The 16,351-nt window shown below is 38.1% G+C and overlaps 1 protein-coding gene across 1 annotated transcript in view; it reads left to right on the forward strand.

Annotated features, from left to right (window-relative positions):
• Window positions 1-16,100, forward strand: part of LOC306874312 (protocadherin-23-like) — a gene marked incomplete at both ends in the record, with an annotated part of 38,999 nt that extends 22,899 nt beyond the window's left edge. Inside the window, 11 exons of the mRNA XM_079424287.1 lie at window positions 336-575; window positions 6,328-6,462; window positions 7,381-7,590; window positions 10,035-10,886; window positions 11,050-11,163; window positions 11,642-11,853; window positions 12,100-12,251; window positions 12,417-12,547; window positions 12,675-12,961; window positions 13,190-13,331; window positions 13,504-16,100. Coding sequence (XP_079280413.1) covers window positions 336-575; window positions 6,328-6,462; window positions 7,381-7,590; window positions 10,035-10,886; window positions 11,050-11,163; window positions 11,642-11,853; window positions 12,100-12,251; window positions 12,417-12,547; window positions 12,675-12,961; window positions 13,190-13,331; window positions 13,504-16,100 — 5,072 coding nt within the window. The remainder of the gene's footprint in view (window positions 1-335; window positions 576-6,327; window positions 6,463-7,380; window positions 7,591-10,034; window positions 10,887-11,049; window positions 11,164-11,641; window positions 11,854-12,099; window positions 12,252-12,416; window positions 12,548-12,674; window positions 12,962-13,189; window positions 13,332-13,503) is intronic.
• Window positions 16,101-16,351: the final 251 nt, after the last annotated feature.

Genomic DNA, 16,351 nt, shown 5'->3' on the forward strand with positions numbered 1-16,351 from the left:
ATTTAAAAAATAAAAATAAAGACTTGCTCACCAAGGCTAAATAAAAACAGTAATATTGTTAAATATTATTACAATTTATGACTACGATTTTCTATTTTAATATATTTTAAAACATTTTAACTTCAGTCTTGAGTTTCACATTATCCAGAAATAATATATGCTGATTTGGTGCTCCAAACATTTCTTATTATTATTAATGTTAAGAACAGTTTAGCTGATTAACAGTTTGACTGCTTTAGTTTTTGTAGCAATGTAAAGATTTGTACTCTCAATTTTAGTCAATTTAATGCACCCTTTCTGGAAAATCTTAGACAGATAATATTTCTCTCTTGCAGGGCATCTGTACCTGAGTTCATCCCTGGATTATGAATCCCAGAATGTCCATATCCTCACCATCCAGGCCAGAGACAGCGGCATCCCCTCTCTGTCCTCTACTCAGACGCTCACAGTGAAGATTATGGATGTTAATGACAATCCTCCTGTCTTCCAGCAGCACATTTACAATACCACCGTCATGGAGAACAGAGAACCCGTAGAGATCATTGTCACAGTCACTGCTTTTGACCTGGATTCAGGTAAGACCTCAAAATCTCATCATGAGACCTTTACAATATTTTAGCTAAACTGGGTTTAACATTTAACTGGGTCAAACAACATGTATTGTAAATGAAATATCAGTTGATATTCAAACTGTTGCAGAAATCACCACAAGATGGCAGTATGGTTACTCACAGACACAGCATTACACAAAGTTTCCAACTTCCTCCATGCTTTTTTAAATGGTTTCATTATAATTGTCACAGTTTCTGCATTATGTACAAAATTTTCATCATGCTGCCTTACTATTTTTTTTATTTGTTTGGCTGAACTGTGAGTGTTCACATGACCTGCATTAAGTTTGCCATATTATTTTCTTAATCAATGTTTAGCTTTTGAAATAACCCTTTCATTGATGTCAGTATACATACACAGTTTGTGAGGTTTGATTTGAATAGTATTAATCTATAGTTTTCTTTATCCAATAGTATAGTATTGTCATTTACTGTTTCATGTTACACATTTCTGTAACAGAAGCAAGTCTCCATGTAGCTTCAAGTGTGCAAAACATTTCAGCATGAGTAACTTAAGGTAGTGGATTTCTTTCATATTTGTCCATCATGATTTCAGTCTGGAAGTCCAGATGGCCTTGGTCATCAGACTTGAAATTTATTTAGTTAGCAGATTTCTGTTAAAAACATACATCCTCCTGAATTATGTTTCATCTAACTTGATTGCTAACATAAATCAACAGCTCTTTGTGTTCTTTTTTGCACGCCGTGTGTTATTCTGTGCGCCTTAAACCTAGTCCAAATATTCACAAACCTACCAGACCCTTTTAAAATACCTCAGCCGCAATATCAGTGTCTGCCTGTCTCTGCTTTCTGACGTTATTCTAGAACAGCAGTCAGGCCTCCTGCAGGATATTTGAAATTGTGTGTGATGATTCACTAACTCAAGCCATCTGTGCTAATAAAGGCCAGTTATTTTTTCTCCCAGAATTCACTCCTTTCAGCAGTGTGGTCTATGGTTTTTCATTGATTTTATCTTCCATTACGTTAAACCTCACGAAACCCCATCTAAAACCGCTGTGCCAAATGTTCATCAGATAAAGATTGATATTAATCAATTATTCAATTGAATTGAAGTAATTGATTCAACTGTCTCTTGCTGTTGCATTAATGCAGTTTGATTTGAGTAAACTCATTAAGCTGATATATGACGTTTGTAGCTGCTTGTGAAGTTTCCAGCTTATGTGTCTATTTGAGTGAGTGTATCATCATGTGGGTCAGTGACCTGACACTCATTTTTTGTCCTATTTATTCACTTATTTAAAAATACATTGCATATGCCATTCACGTCTTCTATGAACCGCATATTTTTAGATTTTTCATTAAAATGTTGATTTTGTTTGCCAGCACAAAACAAAAAATGTTAACGTGATACAACTGATATCCTAAGAAAAAAGCCTCATTAAAACAATGAAATTCTTGAAAAGGGAAACATAATTATATATTAATATGGCATAATTTCTATTTCTTTTGTGTAACTGTAACGGGCAAATAATGTAAACAGCAATTGGTGATTGTTTGACACTCTGGAAATGCATCCTCATAAGTTTCATAGCCCTTGCGGAATATGAAAAATGTTAATAATTTTTGCAAAATGAGAGGATCATAACAATTTTTATTTAGCACTGCCCTGAATAAGCTATTTCACATAACAAATGTTTACATATACTCCAAAAGACAAAATGACTGAATTGATCAAATTTGCCTCATTCAAAAAAATTACATAAATGTCCCCGGCCCACCGGTGGGCCCAAAGCCATTACATATTTAAAACCGTAATATTCTATACTAAACCTAAACTAATCTTGACAAACTATATATCATTGGAAACCTTAGAGATTGTATTTTCATATTTGACCACCGTTTTATATTTAAAATTATGTAGTGACAGTAATTCATTAATTTGTGACAAGAAAATTTAGCACAAAAAAAAAACACACCAAGAAGTTGGCTTTTGTTACAAAAAGTTGATACATACACATACAATCACAAAATAATTTTTATTTTTTTTATTTTTTGGCTGCCAATAATTCAGACAAAACATATTTTCTAGTTTTTATCTAAAACTTTGAGAATAAATTGAATATGTATATTTGTATATGATTGATGCAAGTATTCAGTAAAAAATTTAATGCATGTCAAGTTCATGTATGATCATACATGAAATAAACTTTTTTTGTGAAGTTTCTGTAACAACAGTCTAGTAGCTATGTTTGATTAAGATTTCTGATTAGAAAGAGCCCATCCTCATAACTTTATGCAATAATGAACAGGGGAGATATTCAGATAAGTCTCAGTAAGCAGCCAGAGCTGTTTCTAAGGCCAATGTGTTTTCAGTAGTAGTTGTTTTATTGTATATGGTCATATTAAATTTTTTATGTCATATTTATGGTTTTAAAAAAATCATTTACAACCTATTATTGCTGTTTGAATAAAAACAAAAATTGTAAATCAAATCAGTCGTCCATAACAAATCATACAGGGAGCATGACTAGTACCTAGTGGACATTGTTGGTATAGCGACTAAAAATAACACAGAATCCTCATTTTTTCAAGATTCAAGATTCAAGATTCAAGAGTTTTATTTGTCACATACACAATTATACAGAGTATAACCAGCAGTGAAATGTAGGTCAGGTCCGCTCCAAGGACAATGCAATTATAAAGTATACAAATATTAAGAGAAGAAAAGTAGAAAAAATAAAATTAAATAAAAGAATAAAATAAAAAGATAAGATAAAAAATATAAATATAAATGTGCAGGTCAGTATGTTGTTGACTTAAATAGTACTAAGAGGAATGTGCAAACTAATGTGCAAAAAAGTTGTACAGGGTATATAATAGCAGCAATATGAGGTAGAGAAAAATTATGCATAGCTTATTGATATGGTGATATTTACATGGAGTCAAGTGATGTTATGACACAGAGTTAGAGTTTAGGAGCCTGATGGCCTGGGGGAAGAAGCTCCTCCTAAGTCTCTCAGTTTTTGCCATCAGGCTACGGAAGCGCTTACCAGATGGAAGCAAAGTGAATAGTCGGTTACCAGGGTGATTTGAGTCCTTGATTATTTTGACAGCTCTATTTTTGCAGCGTTTGAGGTAGATGTCCTGCAGAGAGGGGAGAGCAGACCCTGAGATGCGCTCAGCTAAGCGCACAACTCTCTGTAGTGCTTTGCAGTCCTGATTGGAGCTGTTTCCATACCACACTGAGATGCACTGAGTCAATACACTTTCTATGGTCCCTGAATAGAAAGTTTTCAGGATTGCTGGTGAGACCCTGAATTTCCTCAGCTGTCGCAGATGGTACAGTCTTTGCCTGGCTTTCTTAACCTGTGTTTGGATGTGTGTAGTCCAAGTCAGGTTCTCGGAGATGTTTACACCGAGGTACTTGAAGCTGCTCACCCTCTCCACAGGGATCCCACTGATCATAAGAGGAGTGTAGGGCTGCTGCTGTCTCTTCCTAAAGTCCATGATCAGCTCTTTAGTTTTGCTCACATTCAGAGAGAGACAGTTGTCCTGGCACCATGATGTGAGTCTCTCTACCTCATCCAAGTATGCGGTCTCATCGTTGTTGGAGATGAGGCCCAGAACCACAGTATCATCAGCGAATTTGACAATAGATGTGGAGCTGTGAGAGGACACGCAGTCATGCGTGTAGAGAGAGTAGAGCAGGGGACTCAGGACACAGCCCTGTGGGGCTCCTATGTTCAGAGTGATGGAGTTTGAGGTGAACTGGCCAACTTTCACCACTTGAGGTCTGCTGGTGAGGAAGTCTTGAATCCAGTCACAGAGTGAGGAGTTTAGGCCGAGGTCTGTGAGTTTAGATGCCAGCTTGATGGGGACTATAGTGTTGAAAGCTGAGCTATAGTCAATGAATAGCAGGCTTACATAATTTCCATTGTTGCTATCCAAGTGTGTGAGGGAAGAGTGGAGAACGTGAGAAATGGCATCGTCCGTAGATCTGTTTGGGCAAACTGAAGAGGGTCCAGAGTATCAGGGATGGAGGAGCAAATGTGGCTCTTTACAAGTCTCTCAAAAACCTTCATGACTATAGATGTGAGGGCAACTGGGCGATAGTCATTCAGGCAAGAGGGTTTATTGTTCTTTGGCACAGGGATAATGATGGATTTTTTGAATGAGGTGGGAACCACGGCGGTAGCAAGGGACTCATTAAAGATAGAAGTGAGCAAACCAGCGAGCTGATCGGCGCAGGACCTCAGAACACGGCCGGTTATCCCATCAGGTCCGGCTGCTTTCCTGACGTTCACTTTCTTTAGCGCCCTCCGAACCTCATCCTCCGACACGGTGATTACAGGATCATCGCTGCTCTGCCTGTTGCTTCCTGACGCGCTGGTCGGCAGAAACGCGCTGGTCGGCAGAAACGCGCTGGTCGGCAGAAACGCGCTGGTCGGCAGAAACGCGCCGCCGCCGTTGCCATCGAAGCGGCCGTAGAAGATGTTTAACTCGTCGGCCAGCAACGGATCTGCTCTCACCTCCGCGGAGGATTTGTTTCCGAAGTCACAGATGGTCCTCAGTCCCTGCCACATCCAGGGACTGAGGTTTTTGTGATTTTTGTGATATCAATGTCAAATTTGGAACACAACTTCTTTAGACTGAAGGCTTTTCATTTGACATGAAATTAATTTTTTTTTTTTTTTATGAAATATAAATAAATATTAAATTACTTTTTTTATTACAACAAACTTAAACACCTATAACTTTTTTATTAAAAATTTTATTCAACTTCTTTCACTTGTACAAGAAACTTCCAAGTGTGTTTTTAAAAACGAGCCCAAAATTAGGTTCATATTCCAAGCCGTTCCAGAATTACATTAATTTGAATCTGGACACCCCCTTTTCAGCTCTACCCCCAAAAAGGGGGGGTGACACTTAAGGGGTTAAATATTAACTGTCTGTCGTTACATGACATATTAAACTTCTGTAATCTAATGAAATGTTACAAATTAAAAGCATGTATTTTATAATCTGTATTGAAATATATTTTAAAACCTTCCCAACCCTGATAGTCAGTAGAAACAAAGTGACTTACAGTTGGTAGAATGTCTAAAGTTAACTACCAAAATAAAGTGTTACCTAGAAAGGTTTTTCAAAACCATATGAAACCAAAACTGTCTGTCATTGTCCCATGTCTGTATGTAACTGTAAGTGTGTCTGAATGAGGGTCAATGTGGAATCACGCTGTGTGTTTGATTATAAATCTGTGTTTTTGTCTGAAATTGTGTGCATCTAAGTCTGTGTGTTTGTTTTCACACTTCTGCTCTACATAGACCACAAATCCAAATTCTCCACCAGTGTGATGGTTATATGCCAGGCCAGCTCTTTTGTCCCATTTTTCCCTACTTTTCCTTTGTATTTTCTTGGCAATGCTGTTAAAAGTAGTAGGATTTTTTTTCTTTAGTGTTGTTTTCAATTCAGAGATCAGATAAGAAGCTCAGAAACAGCACTTTGCCAGACAAGATGGTAAACAGACCTCATTCAGCTTTCAAACACTGATCATTTCTGTATTTGTTGTAACCCTCAACACGAAAGTGAAGGAAAATACACGCCAATTACTAATACAGTGGTACTAATACGATACAATAGTAAGACTCTCTGTCATGCAGTCATAATCATAAACTTCTATTAGACAAACGAATCTTCAGATCTGAAGACCAATCTGTGAAGCGTTGTGTGAAGAGTGTGTGTATATTTCCCACAGAGGCGAATTCTGCTGTTAGCTACAGCTTGTTACCTGGTCCTGGATATGAGCTTTTTACGATAAACTCCCACACTGGTGAGATCAGCACCTCCACTCGGCTAGACAGAGAGATCCAATCCAGTTTTACTCTCAGAGGTGAGATCTACTGTCTGCCTGCATCCTCCCTCCCTCTTATCCCTATATCTACTACTGCAGTTCACTCATCTCTCCAGAAAACAAGCACCAAAATCATACACAGTCCACTATTTACTTCCTTTAACATGCATGTTTTGATTGGTGCAGTTTTTTTAACTGTTCAGTATTTGTTTTCTTTTCGTGCTTAAATGATACATTAACTAGTACATTTGATGCTGTATTAATATTGTTTGTAGAATTGTAATTGGTTGGAATGGGGCTATTTGCTTAGTAAATGGTTTCAGATGTTTTACAAGTCATTTTTTGCTTATGGAGTGTTATAATAAAATAAAGGTTTCAGTTTCAGTTACCTTTAATAACCCTGTTAAGCCGATTTGTTTTTCTTTGTTTCAGGACATGTTGGCAGTGTTTTCAAAAGGCTGTAATTGCATGCTCATTACAAAATGTGACCCTGGACCACAAAACCTTCTTAAGTCTTAAATTGCACTGGGATATTTGTAGCAATAGCCAAACATACATTGTATGGGTCAAAATTATAGATTTTTCTTTTATGCCAAAAATCCTAAGGATATTTTCCATGAAGATATTTTGTAAATTTCCTACCGTAAATATATCAAAAATTCATTTTTGATTAGTAATATGCATTACTAAGAACTTCATTTGGACAACTTTAAAGGCAATTTTCTCAATATTTTTTTTTTTACACCCTCAGATTCCAGATTTTCAAATAGTTGTATTTGTATAGGTTTTTCAAATCCTAACAAACCATACATCAATGGAAAGCTTATTTATATAGCTTTCAGATTATGTATAAATCTCAATTTCGAAAAATTGACACTTAAGAAGGTTTTGTGGTCCAGGGTCACAAATCTTAACATAACAAGGTCACCTCCTCATGTATTTTTGGCTGCTTTACAGTTCAGGCAGAGGACAGTGGGACTCCGTCTCTGTCCAGCACTGCCACAGTCCTGTGCTCTGTCCTGGATGATAACGACAACACTCCAGAATTTTCTCAGCCTGACTTGCACATAGTTATCCCAGAGAACTTGCCACCAGGAGTTATTCACATCCTCCAGGCCTCAGATATTGATAATGGACTAAATGGAACCATTCAGTACTCCATAGAAGGTAAGCGATTTCATTTGGCCTTCTAATTTAAAGGTGACATATCATGAAAATCTGACTTTTCCAGGTTTTAAGTGCTATAATCAGGTCCCCAGTGCATCTATCAACCAAGGAAACGTGAAAAAGATTAACCCAGTGACTTTGTTTTAGTAAGCCTTTTTCTGCAAGCTTCTGAAAAACGAGCGCGTCTGATTTCGCTCCCTTGGTGACTGGGCAAAGGGATCTCATTATAATATTACCGCCCCTTAATCTGTAAGTTTCCACCCACGGCGCCGTCATTTTGATTTCGCAAGCAACAACCAGTTCTAATGCCATGGTGAAAGTTTGAGCAAAACATGCTAACTGCTCTGCCTTTGGCTGCACAGACGAGCACAGAACACTATTTAGAGTCCCAGCCTCAGAGGAGACAACAGAGCAGTGGATTTATTAATTCATTTATGCTGCTGCCACACAGATCTAAAATAATCATGCAATTTATTTCCCAGCTGTTTACCTTCATAGACATAACTGACTGTTTTTGTAACTCGTGTGATCTTTTATTTAAAAAATTCACAAAAATGAAACTTTCATTGGATAATAAGAATTTTAAATGGGGGGAAATATTATTATGAAATAAATGTTTTTTTCTAATACACCTTGGCCACAATTAACGGCACCCTTTTATTCAATACATTCATGCAGAATCTCTCCAGATGCTTCAGATTCACAGCTCTATGACGGTGCTTCTTCTCTTCAATTCACCTCACTCATTTTCTACAGGGTTCAGGTCAGAGGACTGGAATGGCCATAGCAGAAGCTTGGTTTTATGCCCAGTGACCCATTTTTTTGTTGTTTTTGAGGTTTGTGTTTGGATTATTGTACGGTTGGAAGATCCAAACATGGCCCATTATAAGATTTCTAACAGAGTCAGTCTCTTATTGATTTTTTTATCTGTTGGTATTTGATAGAATCCATGATGCCATGTGTCTAAACAAGATGTCCAGGACCTCCAGCAGAAATATAGGCCCACAACATCAAAAATACAGCAGTATATTTCATTGTACACATGTTGGGCTTGTAACCTGAAGGTCGCGGGTTCGAGTCTCAGGTCCAGCAGGGATTGTAGGTGGGGGAGTGAATAACCAACACTCTCTCCACCCTCAATAACACGACTGAGGTGAGACCCTTGAGCAAGGCACTGAACCCCCAACTGCTCCCCGGGCGCCGCAGCATTGGCTGCCCACTGCTCCGGGTGTATGTTCACTACTGTGTGTACACTTGGATGGGTTAAATGCAGAGCACAAATCACCATACTTGGCCACACACCACTTCGCTTTCCCTTTCCTTTCCCTTTCCCTTCCTTAAAGCAACTTCAGTAATTTGTGAAGCTCAATTATCTTTTGCTGCACATCAGAAATATATTCTTTGGTTTTTCTCAATGTGATGGATGATTAAGGGAATTTGGGCTTTGTTTTCCCTCCTATTTATATTTCTGTGAAACAGGAAGCCATGGCTGGATAATTTCATGTTCATAATCACCCTGGAGTGCTCAAAATTGTGAATATGAATGGGAATATACTTCAGAGATATTTTACTCATAAGAATTTCTAGGGGTGCCAATAATTGTCCAATTGTGTATTTGAGAAAAACATTGATTTCATAATGATATTTTCCCCCATTTTAAATTCTTATTATCCAATGAAAGGTTAGATTTTTTTTATAAAATATCAAGAAGATTAGCAATGCAGATTAATTTTCACAGCCTTCTTTGATCATATTTACCAAGGGTGCCAATATCTTTGGCCATGTCTGTATATGTATTTGTTTAAAAATAATTATTCAGTTAAAAAAAATTATTTCACTGTAATGGTTTGTTGAACCATTTCTAATGCCTGCTTGATATATTGGAATTGTAGTGTCCAAATTTGTATTTGCTACTTAATGTGCAAACAACTTGTACAACAAACTGCTGGTCAAAAGTTTAAGGTTTAAGATTTTTTTTTATGTTTTTAAAAGAATTCACTTTTGCTCATCAAGGCTGCATTTTTATATATATAAAAAAAAAAACAGTATGTTGTGAATTATTATTAAAATTTAAAATAGCTATTTTCTAATATATTTAAAAATGTCATATTCCTGTAAGGGCAATGCTGAAATTTCAGTGTTTCATTAGTGTCTTCAGTGTCACATGATCCATCAGAAATCATTCTAATATGCTAGTTTGAAGCTCAAGAAACATTTATTTTTATTATCAGTGTTGAAAAGAGTTGGGCTGCTTAATATTTTTGTGGAAACTGTATTTTCAGTATTCTTTGATAAGTTTTATTCCTGCTGAATAAGTGTTGATTTCTTTAAAAATTTATTTTCTTTGTTGAAAAGTAGTATATATATGAAAAATGTATACTTGAAAAAACCTATCCTAATGTGAAGATCAGTGCTTATGTCTCTTTTTTGTCAACTATTAGAAGATGAAGAGTGTTTCAGCATTGATGCTGTTACTGGAGGAATCAGCACCATGAGAATCCTGGACAGAGAGGAGCGATCCAACTACTCGCTCGTCATCACTGCAGCTGACCATGGGCATCCACCTCTGAGCTCCACTGCACTGCTGCATGTTACCCTCTCAGATGAAAATGATAACAGCCCCTTGTTTACTCGGAAAAGCTATCGTTCCAGCATTAGCGAGGGGCTCCATGCAGGTTCAGAGATCCTACATCTGATTGCATGGGATCCCGATGAGGGGCCCAATGGTGTAGTGACCTTCTCCTTGGAGGAGGAAAATTCTGGAAACTTTTATGTTGATGGCTCTACTGGTGTGATAAGGCTCACAAAGCCATTGGACCGTGAAACTCGTTCCCAGCATGTTTTCCGTGCTGTAGCTACTGACGGCTGCAGCCAGGGTCCACGCAGCTCAGTCGCTACAGTTACAATACAAGTGGAAGATATTAACGACAATCCACCGGCATGTATTAACAAGTCCATGCATGTGTCAGTGTCTTCCATGACCACACGTCCCAGTCGACCCATCATAAAGGTTACAGCCCAGGATCCGGACCAGGGAGACAATGGGACAGTAGTTTTTAGCTTAGCAGAAGAAGATGAGATGTTTCAGGTTGATGAGTCTGGAGCTGTGAGGTTGAAAGCCCCCCTGAGTAATGAGTTGTATGGGACAAAGCTGCTCCGTATACGGGCTGCGGATCTAGGTAGACCTTCCCTCACCTCTAGCTGCCTTGTGCTCATTCAGCTTAACGGTGAAGAGCCACCGTTACAGTTTACTGAAGAACTCTATGAAGTCACGATGCCAGAGAACAGCAAGACAGGTATACTTTGAGCAATTTTTCAGCTCACGGATTTGAGATATTTTCTCTTGACGTTTCACAATTGATGTACTTCGCTGTCAAATTAGAGGTGTGTATTTCTGAGAAGGTCATTATTTGTGGATGCCAGACTGACTGTTTGTTTTTACCATTTCTTATTTATAAGGTTCTTGGGTGGCAAATGTTGTAGCTCATGACCAGGCAGCAGATGAAGGAGCGATCAAGTACAGTATTTTCAGTGGCAATGAAAATGAAGCCTTCACTATTAACCCAATTACAGGTGAGAATTGTATAGCCACCATAACAATTTAATAGTGTTTTAAGGAAAAAAAAAAAAAAAAACGTGTGTGTGTGTGTATATATATATATATATATATATATATATATATATATATCACACACACCATAATTTTGCATATAATATAATAATTGTTATTAATGTAATATATTGATAATGCATTGTTATTATTAGTAGTAATTCTAGTTAATGATGATAATAGCAATATACTATAAATTTATTTTATGAATAATAATAAGAAGAATAAGAATGGCAATATCACTAAACATCTTTTATTTTGGCCATTTTGTTGACAATAGAATACAAATTTAAAAAGAAAAAAACTTAGGCATCCTTCGGTTAGGCATTTCTAAAAATATATATATTTTAGTATTGAAAAAGTAAATGTAACTAACAGTTGTTCTAGAAGAATAAACAGTATCATGCTGCTTTGTAGTAATAATTCTGACACCGTTGACAGGTGATATCACAGTTAAAGAGCAGACACTGATGGACTTTGAGGTACAGCATAAAATTCACCTAGTGGTTCTGGCTGAAAACGGACACCAAACAGCCTACGCCAGGGTGGCTATCACTCTACAGGACGTCAATGACAATGCACCGGTGTTCAAGCAAAGCTACTATAGAACAGCTGTATGGGAGGGACAAATTCATAACACCTATGTCATGCAGGTAATAATCTTGCGATTTTGCTTCACAATGCCATGATTGTTATGGTAATTATTTTTTTATGGAATAACTTTTTATATAAAACTGATTCACACAATAGCACAAGGAGAGTTTTTATAACTTCACAATCATAGAAGTAACTACTGTGAATAAAAATTTAAGCTAGGTCTGTATGATCATTAGTTAAACCAAAAAAAACTAAACTTACATACCAGACCCAATTTTAACAAACATGATTTCATTTTGTAGGTGTTAGCAACAGATTCTGACAGCAGTGTAAATGGGCAGATCAGCTATTTCATTGTGGATGGGAACCACAATAATGCATTTGTGATCGATTCTGTTCGTGGGATTCTTGCCACCAATGCTGTTTTGGACAGAGAAATTGTCTCATCCTACAAGTATGACACACTTCTTGGCTTCTTCTACGATCATTTAATTTGATGTGGAAATGGTCTATTGGAAATTGTTTGACCAATCATGGATGTCCTTAGACATCATCATTCCTTTTTTTTTGGTAGCTCAACAGGCTAGGAATTTTTATTTGTATTTTTTTTTTAAATAAGGTTAATTCTTCAGGCTGAGGACATGGGAAGTCCTCCCCTTACAGGCACCTGCACTGTCCGTGTCCAGGTTGTAGATGTGAATGACAATAGTCCTACAATTCCATCCATGGAACCAGTAACCATTGCAGAAAGTATGAAACTTATCTATTTGTTCTAGTACAATTCCAGCAGTCTGACACCTTTCTTATTTTATTTAATAAGTTTCACTGTGTTGAAGAACAACACACTGAAAATATTTGTTCCTTTTAATCTGCACAGATCTTCCTGTTGGCTACATTGTCACGCAAGTGACTGCAAATGATGTAGACCTTAGCCCTTCTGCAACATACAGATTCATAGAGAAGAATCAGATCAGCAGAAGTTTTGCAATTAACCAGTACTCAGGAGTAATTACCACAACTAAAAGTCTGGACTATGAAGATCAAGCTGTCTATACATTAAGAGTGGAAGCATCAGACTCTGTCCATCAAACTGAGGCTGAAATCTCCATCAAGGTGTTGGATGTCAACGATAACCCTCCAGTCTTCTCTCAGGAGTCATACCAGGTAAAATTGTTATATTGTATTATATTAAACTATTGGAAGGGGCCTTGATTACTTTGTCAATGTTTATTTTGCAATAATGACCAACTGGCTGTGCATTAGAGTGGACTCTTCAACAGGCATTCTTGAAGTTAATGGTACACTGGACATTATGCATATTAGTATTGTAGGATACTATCATGCAGTATTCATGCTCTTCTTACTTGACCATCTTTTGCTACACACATCCAGGTTGTGTTGCCGGAGCGGACATCAGCAGACTCCTATGTTGTGTCTGTATCAGCAACTGATAAAGACTCTGGCCAAAATGGAAGAATTTCTTATAGGCTTCTTTCCTCCCCAGCGAGAGGATTCTACATTGATCCTGACAATGGTAATCTTCTACAAAAATGATTTGCTCACAAACTACAGTAATACAAGAAATTTTAACTCACTAAATGATAGAAATAGTAGTATAAATAGTAATATTTAGTGCGTCTTGATATAAAAATAAAACAATCCTTTGTGTAAAATAAGAATTAATGTGAATTTTATACTGCCTACAGGTTCAGTGTTTACCAACAAACCTCTGAACTATGTTGCAAATGGAAACATGTTACGGTTACTGGTGGAGGCACGTGACAGTGGTGACCCAAACCTATTTAGTGTCACTTCTGTGGACATAGAGGTGGTGGACTTTAATGATAATGCCCCGTTCTTCACGCAGAACTCATATGGGGTAAGTGTTCCTGAGGATGTATCTGTTGGAAGCACTCTCCTCACTCTCTTCGCAGAGGATAAGGACTACTCAAATAAAAACACGCATTTGGATTATGCAATCATAGGTGGAAATGACGAGAGGCGGTTCTGCCTTGTTGTTGTTAGCATTCCAGGTCAAGCCCAAAGCCGAACTGTTGGCCAAATAGTGCTCTGTGATACTCTGAACCGAGAGGCCACAGATACTTACTTATTGACTGTGACTGTAAAAGTCAGGGGAACCCCTCCCCTTAACAGCTCAACTGTGGTATCAGTCAAAGTCCTTGATATTAATGACAATTCACCTGTTTTCAGTAGTCCAGAATACCATGCACAGGTCACTGAGAACAGCCCCTTAGGTACAGCCCTTATCTATGTCTCTGCCTATGATCCTGATATAGGAGAAAATGGGACTGTAATATACAACATTATCGCAGGAAACAGCAGAGGCTTGATCAGAGTGGACTCTTCAACAGGCATTCTTGAAGTTAATGGTACACTTGACTATGAAAAGGATAGCAAATTTACCCTAACAGTCCAAGCATCAGATGGTAACCCAAGTAACAAAAAAATATCTTTTGCTGTTGTTTACATATTGGTACTGGATGAGAATGATCATTCCCCATTCTTCATGTTCCCCACCCACAACTGCTCTGTGCCTGAAAACCTGCCAGCTTTTACCCACGTGTGCACAGTACATGCTGTTGATGAAGATGCAGGAACCTTCGGACTTCTTACTTATTCTATTTTAACCGCCTGTTTTGTGGATTATGACAGTAGCAACCCAGAGAAGAAAGAAGCCTTTGGAATTGATCCTCTTACTGGAGACATCCATACAAAACAGACGTTTGACTATGAAGGAGAGAGTCAATTCTGCTTTGTGGTTGAGGCACGTGACAAAGGAGATCAAGTGGCAACCTTGCGAGTACGAATCGAAATTGAAGGCATTGATGAGTTCAGCCCCATCTTCACTCAGAACGTGTACCATTTCTCTCTGCCGACCAATGTCAGGGTTGGCCAAAGTATAGGCCAGCTGATGGCTATGGATCATGACGGTGGTCTGGATGGTTTGGTGGAATACTCTTTAGTCAACCCATCCCCATTTTTCAGTGTCAACAAAACAACTGGCTACCTATATCTCTCAAACTCTGTGTATCAGAAAAGCAGCCCCATCTCAAATGAGACAACAGAGGACCTAATTGTTCTAGCAAGCAGCCCCAAACTAGTCTCCAGGACGTCAATCTGCCATGTAGTTGTGAACATATCCAGTTCAGCAAGTGTTGATCTCAGTGTCCAAACTGCCAGTCTCACGGTGTCATTGATAGTGTTCCTCCTACTTTTAATTAGCTTTATTTACATTGTTCTAAGGTTTAGGCTCAAAGAGAAATCTGTAAAGAAAGCAACTTCCTTGTCTGCTAACCTCAACCATGAGTCTGACTCTTTAGGAACAACAGGTGAGAACCTTCACAGCAGTATCAGCGGTATTAACCTCCAAGATTTACAAGAACCATTAGACATGTGGCAAAGAATGGATATCCCAAATCCTTCAAGAAACTCAAACTCGAAAACCTCGAGTGGAAGAGGATCTACCGAGGAAGAGACTACTGAAGATCAAGAGATAAAAATTATCAACAAGTTTGCATGTTTTAAACGGCTCAGCTCTGTCACAGCACAACAGGCGTCAAGAGTCTCAGACTCAGGGATCCCTGGGGACTCAGACCAACTCTCCTTCCACTCGGTAGATGAAGACCCATCTTCCAGTGCCAATATAGGTATAGTCCAAATACTGGACATGCCCAGTTCTGAAAGTCTCAATAATTTCAAGGATGAAGGAGGGGGTGAGGGAATGCTCCCTCAGGTGGTCAACATGAAGGAAGTGGAGGAAGTCATGAGAAGGTGCATGTCTATGCCTGATGACCAAGGTTCAGTTGAGGGCTCACTCACCAATCTGATTTCCTCTGAGGAACAGCTACATGGAAGCTACGGTTGGGACTACTTTCTCAACTGGCAGCCATGCTTCCAATCTTTGGCCTCTGTTTTTACAGACATTGGGATGCTTCCAGATGAAGGAATGAGGGCCAGAGATGTGGAGCCAGAGTCTCAGAGCCTTCTACGCCCACCTCCTCTCATCACAGCAGTTGCCCAGCCAGGAATACGTGCTGTCCCTCCCAGAATGCCCTATAGAAGATCACCACTGGTCAGATTGCCCACATACACCAAGACTCACACTAGAAACACAGAGTTGACCCATTCAGCAATGAATCCTAGTTTCTCCCCCTCTCTGTCAGTACTTACCGTTAGGACACCTAGTACCTCTCCAGTGGTCTCAGAAACAGGTTTGGGATGCTACACAAAAATTGCAACACTGCCAAGAGATATCCTGGATGAAGCAGAGATTCAAGTGTAATCTTGTATTTCAAATATTTTTGTTTTTTCAAAACAAATGTAAAAATCTTCACTTCTTTAAGTTGCAGTGTGCTTTTGTGTTTTAGGGTAATATTTGAATTTTACTGTTTTGGATTGATTTATTGTATGAATCAAGATGACTGTAAAGACTTATTTTATTTTTGATAAATAATTCTAATAACCACAGTTATAACCATAATACAACACACAATTATTTGTATTATATTAGCTTTTTATTTATTTATTTTTTTG

This window comes from Barbus barbus, assembly GCF_936440315.1.
Source record: "Barbus barbus genome assembly, chromosome: 8".
Classification (NCBI taxonomy): domain Eukaryota; kingdom Metazoa; phylum Chordata; class Actinopteri; order Cypriniformes; family Cyprinidae; genus Barbus; species Barbus barbus.